The 6,171-nt window shown below is 42.5% G+C and overlaps 1 protein-coding gene across 1 annotated transcript in view; it reads right to left on the bottom strand.

Annotated features, from left to right (window-relative positions):
• Positions 1-5,396: 5,396 nt before the first annotated feature.
• The window catches only part of MBLAC2 (metallo-beta-lactamase domain containing 2), a 30,467-nt gene continuing 29,692 nt past the window's right edge, over positions 5,397-6,171 (bottom strand). Inside the window, exon 2 of the mRNA XM_083151804.1 lies at positions 5,397-5,875. Within this exon, the coding sequence (XP_083007930.1) occupies positions 5,490-5,875 (386 nt within the window). The 3' untranslated portion in view covers positions 5,397-5,489. The remainder of the gene's footprint in view (positions 5,876-6,171) is intronic.

Here is a 6,171-nt window from a genome sequence, read left to right as displayed (position 1 = left end):
ATCAGCAAGCAATCATTTGGGGAACCGCAACACGAGTTAGCAGCTACCCACTTGGTCAAAGCAGACTACAAACATTATATGCATGGTTATTTTGTCTCCTCTTCACTAATCTACCTTACCTAACTCTCACACCTACAGCTAATTTCTACCTTCTCATCCCCTCCCATCTTATCTAATAGTTGCTGTTGACCTATGAAATATACACTATAAATCAACATGAACTTTACCTATTAAAGAGTATAAAATGGTGTGGTCTCTTGATTCTGGTAAATATGGTAAAATTATGTGCTAGTGTAATTACAGTTCAATCCCAGCAATATCGGGATTGTGAATTCTCAATCCCAATTCCCGGGATTCCCAAAATGGTCCATGATTGTTTTTCATACTGTGTATAGGCTATAGAATCATGCTGCTTTCCCACTGCAGACCAGTTTAAAGTACTGGTAATCTTAAATGGTATTTAAAATGGTATTAGCATTCCCACTGCAGCAGATTACCGTTTTAAATACCATTTAAGTACCATTCCCATTGCAGTGAACCGTGTAAAATGTAGAGTGCCTAACCCCCCCCCCCCAGTGTAAAGAGTGCCTAATCCCTCCCCCCCCACCCCCAAGTGTAAAGAGTGCCTAACCCCCCCCCGCCCTGTGCCCTCCCCTTGTACTTACCTTACTTACGGGGATGCAGGGTCCAGGCAGTCCCAGATGAGAACTAGTAGTTCTCACTTTGCACATATGTAATGAGTGCACGTGCATAATAATGAGCCGCTCATTACATATGCGCATATGTAATGAGCGGCTCATTATTATGCACGTGCACTCATTACACATGCACAAAGTGAGAACTACTAGTTCTCATCAGGCACTGGGACTACCTGGAGGATAAATAACGTTTAAGAGGCATTCCCACTGCCTCTTAAACGTTATTTTAACGTGTAGGACTCTGCTTTAAAAACGGGTTGAAATCCCATTTAACTTTAAACGGTATTTCAACTCTGGCACTTTCCCACTGCAGCCTTAAAATGTTTTTTAGCTGCAGTGGGAAAGGGGCATCATGCTGTAATTAACACAACACACTGTAGCCATCCAAGCAATATGTGTTATTTACTGTATGACTTTTATGGTCTGAGGGGGCAGCGTGACATCACTAAGCCCCGCCCCCATGCTGGTAAACCAGCAAATTCAGGGATCTCCGTGAAGGGGGCGGGGCTAAAATGATGCAATTGTGTCATTTTAGCTCCGCCCCCTCCTCTGAGACCCGCGGATTGCGGCATTTTAATCCGGGAGGGTTGCGCACCCTTCCGGGGGGCCGGGAGGAGGACCCGATTTTCGGGAGACTCCCGGAAATTCCGGGAGGGTCGGCAACCCTGGAGTAGGTCTGAGTCTTCCACTAATCTACGACTTAAACTGGCTATACAAAATATGCTGTCTGGACCAGAGCAGGTGTGACAGAAGCAGGCAGACACTGACATCACTGACCCTCCTCAAAAATGCCTGGGTACACGTTTTTTTTTTTTTTTTCTGACGCACCTGGGAAAATGGCAGATTACCACCCGACTAAACGCCAGCTTTCTGTCCGTCAAGGTCCATCCACATTTACAATGTGGATAAGTTTAATGTACTTATGGGCACCTGTTCAGATCCTCTGCATTGGGTTGCCAGTGATGGTCTTCTGTCCACCAACACCTCAAAAGTCGGTCATGCGAATTTATTCCATACTACACTACAGATTTTTATGGTTATCGAATGCATGGTTATTTTCACTAACTTGGATGATTGTATGTCCTTGGACAGTATGTAGGTATAAAAACAAAGAAAATGCGACAAGACCTGAGATACAGTATTTAATATAATTTGCATATATTTCTATATATTTTAGCATAACACAAATGTGCTACAAAGTTACTTAAAAAAATTAAAGCACATCACACAATTATGCAACGTTGCTATCTGCATCAGTATAAAATACATTCTTACAACATAGCTTCAGCTCATGATAGTAAACATAGTATAACTTTTATAAAGCATATGCCTAGCATTTCATATTATTACCTCCAAAATATATTTAACACTTGTCAAGTTTCACACTTGTCATATAAATAATTGATATTAATTTCATGAATATAAAACATTTAAAAAGGTACTTATGTAGTATCTGGGCTGCCGATTTCTAAATCGGGTCGGATCGGGAGATCGCATCGCATCGCATGCGACCATGCGATTCGATGCGATGCGATGCGATGACCCGATTTTTCCATAGGAATCAATGTTAAAATGGACTGAGTCCATTTTAACATGGAATTCAATGGGAAAATGGGTCCTTTTCATACCCCTACTATCCAAGTGGGCATGGAGTTGGATATAAACCTGTGGCGAGCGTAGCGAGCCACCGAGCCCGAAGCGTGGCGAGCGAAGCGAGCCCCGCGAGGGGACGAATACCGTCCCCTCGCGGGGCTCGCTTCGCTCGCCACGCTTCGGGCTCGGTGGCTCGCTACGCTCGCCACAGGTTTATATCCAACTCCATGCCCACTTGGATAGTAGGGGTATGAAAAGGACCCATTTTTCCATAGGAATCATTTTAACATTGATTCCTATGGAAAAATCGGGTCATCGCATCTGATATCGCATCCGATATCGGATGCGATGCGATGCCGCATCGCATCGCATCTGATTGTATGCCTTAACTTAAGGCATACAATCAAAAAATCGGCAGCCCAGATACTACATAAGTACCTTTAAAAAAAAATATTTCGATGTTTTTACACTTATAGATTAGCTTTGTATCTATGCAGCAGCACTGTATCATAGGGAAGTAAGATTTGGTAGATAGTAATAAAAAGCATACTGTATGACGTTTTCAAATATATTATTTATTTTTAATATTAAACTTCCTATGTATTTGTTAGAAACTAAATATTGACATTTTATTTAATCTGGGGCTTTAGTTCTCTATTGTGCATTTCTATATTAAATTTGTATATTGAAATAGTGCTTTTTTAAATAGATGTGGCGAGTAATGACATCAGCAGAATAGAGGTTTTATAGCAATATCAAATACTTTCAAAATATTTTGTAACTATAGAACTAGGCGCTAGAAGACTGCTACATACTGTAAATCAGGGATTGTTGGTCTCTACACCAGGAGTGTTCTCTAAAATACCAGACATTAAAAATCATGCTTGCACTGTTCTCTAGCATTATGGATTAATAGATTGACAAAGTCTAGGGCAGGTATTCAATGCTGTTTGCGAGTGGTGACAGCGAGCAGAGCTTCCTGCTCGCTGTCACCACTCACCCCGACAGCATTCAACACACCCTCCGCATACGCCAATTCCCCCTCGCTCCGTTTTTTGAGCGAGACTCGCGGCTAAAGACTGGGAGTTTTCTGCAGTAGCCGCGGGTCTCGCTGTTTTGGGGAATTCTCGCCGACCTGTGATGGCGAGGATTTCCCCAGAACGTTGAATAGTGCAAGCGGCCGGTACGGGGGTTAAACAGCGAGGATCGCTGGTTTTCTGCTATCCTCGCTGTTTCACCCCCTCGCCGGCCGCTCGCTGCAGCATTGAATACACCCCTAGGTCAGGCATGTCCAAACGGTGGACCTCCAGTTGTTGTGAAACTACACATCCCAGCATGCCTTGCCATAGTTTTAACATTCCCTAATAGCAAATGTGGCAAGGCATGATGGGACTTGTAGTTTCACAACAGCTGGAGGGCCAGAGTTTGGACATGCCTGGTCTAGGTAAACTGTTTTTAAGTCAACACCATATAGGCAAAAGGAAAGGTCATTGTTATTTTGTCCCCAATGTAGTATCTTTCCTGTTATCTGACCGCCATCAGTAGAAAGTTATACCATCCTGGGCTGTCTTTGTTCACCATGCTATGGGTATGGTGGCTCATAATGCTCTCCACAGGACACTATTTCCAATACATGCTCAGATGGATAGTAAATAAAGCAGAGTGTAAATTTGGAATTAAATAAAATGGTCAGACATTTTTGTTTTGACCTTTTTGTTTTGACCTTTCATCTGTCATCTGTTGACCTTTTGTAACTGTAGGACATATGGTGTTGTCCTATCAACTGGATACCGATTGTACACCACTGAAATGTGGTGAACAAAGTTTACTATATACACTATAGCAGAACATACTGATATAGTTATCATTAATCCCATGCAGAATTGTATTTTTTGAGTTGGGAGCAAAGCAAAAAGTAAAGCTGGGTAAAACCATGCTGCACTGCAGGTTTCGTTAATGATTAGGTTTAACTGTGTGACGGATTCAGAAAGTATTCAGAGAGGATTTAGAGATGTACAGTATCTCAAAGTTTACGCACACTTAAATGGTTTTAGATTTGCGCATGTGCAGATGTCGCATTGCATCTCGATCCACAACATCACTTGCAGTGACCTGTCAATCAGGCTGAGGCTGTTTGAGGGAGGCAATGGGAATGGTCAAAACGTGGGCGTATAAGCCCTGTATTGTGGGTGAGCAAAGGCCATGGTCAGTGTCTTTGAATGCAGATTTATTGGCCTTTGTAGCAGGATTTCACTGCTATAAAGTCTTTATAACCAATCAGAAATCAGTATTCATCTGCCAATTGAAAATTAGACACTGGAACCAAATGTCTGATTGGTTACTGTTTCTGTGCGACGAAGATGCATTTTCAGTAAACAAGATGCCAGATGTTAGCAGAGTAGCACAGGCCCTGGCATCTCGGGCTGCATGGGGTACTGAGGCTAGATGTATCAGAACACATCTAGAATTACTGTGTCTATGCGCATATAAGTATATCCATACATGCGCTATTGGGGAGTCCCAATGACAGGCTTGAAACTATTCTAGTCATTGCTGATCCAACTTTGAATCACGGCAATTAAAGGGTATTTTTGGCATCAACCATGATCCTCTCTAATGATCATTTAAGATTTAAGGTTCTATATAACAGTTTCTACATAACATTTAACATGAATCTGCGTTTTCTAGATGTGGTCAGTTACATTCCATGTTTTCTTGGTCATGAACTAGATCAGCTGGAGCCGGGGACTGTATCACCATCCCACAGATTGGGCTTCGCACGGGTTCTGAAATCTGCTGTAGTTTTGTGTCTGCAACTACAGTTTGTGCATCCAGGACTTAAAAGGGAGAACAACCTTATTTACAGCAATTTACTAAACTTCATGTCAGTATAAATATTCTGCAGGTCATATGAGCGCAAGCTATTTATCACATAGAAAATGACTCATCCTAATGAATTATTACAGAATGCATTATTATTATTATTATGAATGGATATTTGCTCACATTTCACACAGAGAAAGTTGTCACCAATAAATTAATTCTACAATTAAATTTTCCAATAAAATATTGACTTGCCATTTAAATAATATTACTACTAGCTCATATGGGAGGTATTAATGGTGTTTTTACTTAGATTTTGTTTGGTTTCAGAATGTTTGCATACTTTGTTTTAGTTCCTGACGGTCCTCATTATGTCTAGGTTGTTCGCCTGGAATTGGACACACGAAGTGCTAATCCTGCAAACGATCGTGTTACGTAGGTGGACACCTTGTGACAAACTCCTGCATTCATTATGTAGTTAGAGGCCAATCGATGAAGTCTTTCTGACCCAAAAGTGTTGAAATGCCCAGGTAGCACTTTCTCCACCAGACCCCTGGCCACCAATCCCTTGAGACGTTCGCAGGATCTAACATAGTCAGGGATATTGCTGTAAGGAAGCCAGTCGATCATCGATCCATCGTAAGCGACATCACCACTAAAGAGCAACTTGCGATCCCGGTCATGTAAACAGATACTTCCTCTGGAGTGTCCTGGCATATGCATCACTGTCAGCTGTCTGTCACCGAGGCTAATGATGTCACCTGCAAAATATAAAACAAGCCTTGTTGAAATGCCTCTGCCATCAATGCTCTTGGGCCACAGTGTCCCACAGGTGGAAAAGTTGCGGTTCTTGATCACAGCTAGTGAGTAGGTTCGGTGGGCATGAACACCGCATTTATTCACAGTGGAAGGAATGGGGCCAGCCCAGTGTCTCCAGAACTGCTTGGTACACCACTTACAAAGACAAAGATGGTGCCTCGCCCCCTCCCGGGCCAGCATGTACACAGAAGGGCTCAATTTCCCCCTGCCACCTCCCTGCCTGCCGATCACCCTTGTG

This window comes from Crinia signifera, chromosome 1 (genome assembly GCF_055691185.1).
Source record: "Crinia signifera chromosome 1, ASM5569118v1, whole genome shotgun sequence".
NCBI lineage: Eukaryota > Metazoa > Chordata > Amphibia > Anura > Myobatrachidae > Crinia > Crinia signifera.
Note: the sequence above shows the minus strand (reverse complement) of the source record. Positions and strands in the feature narration are given on the sequence as shown.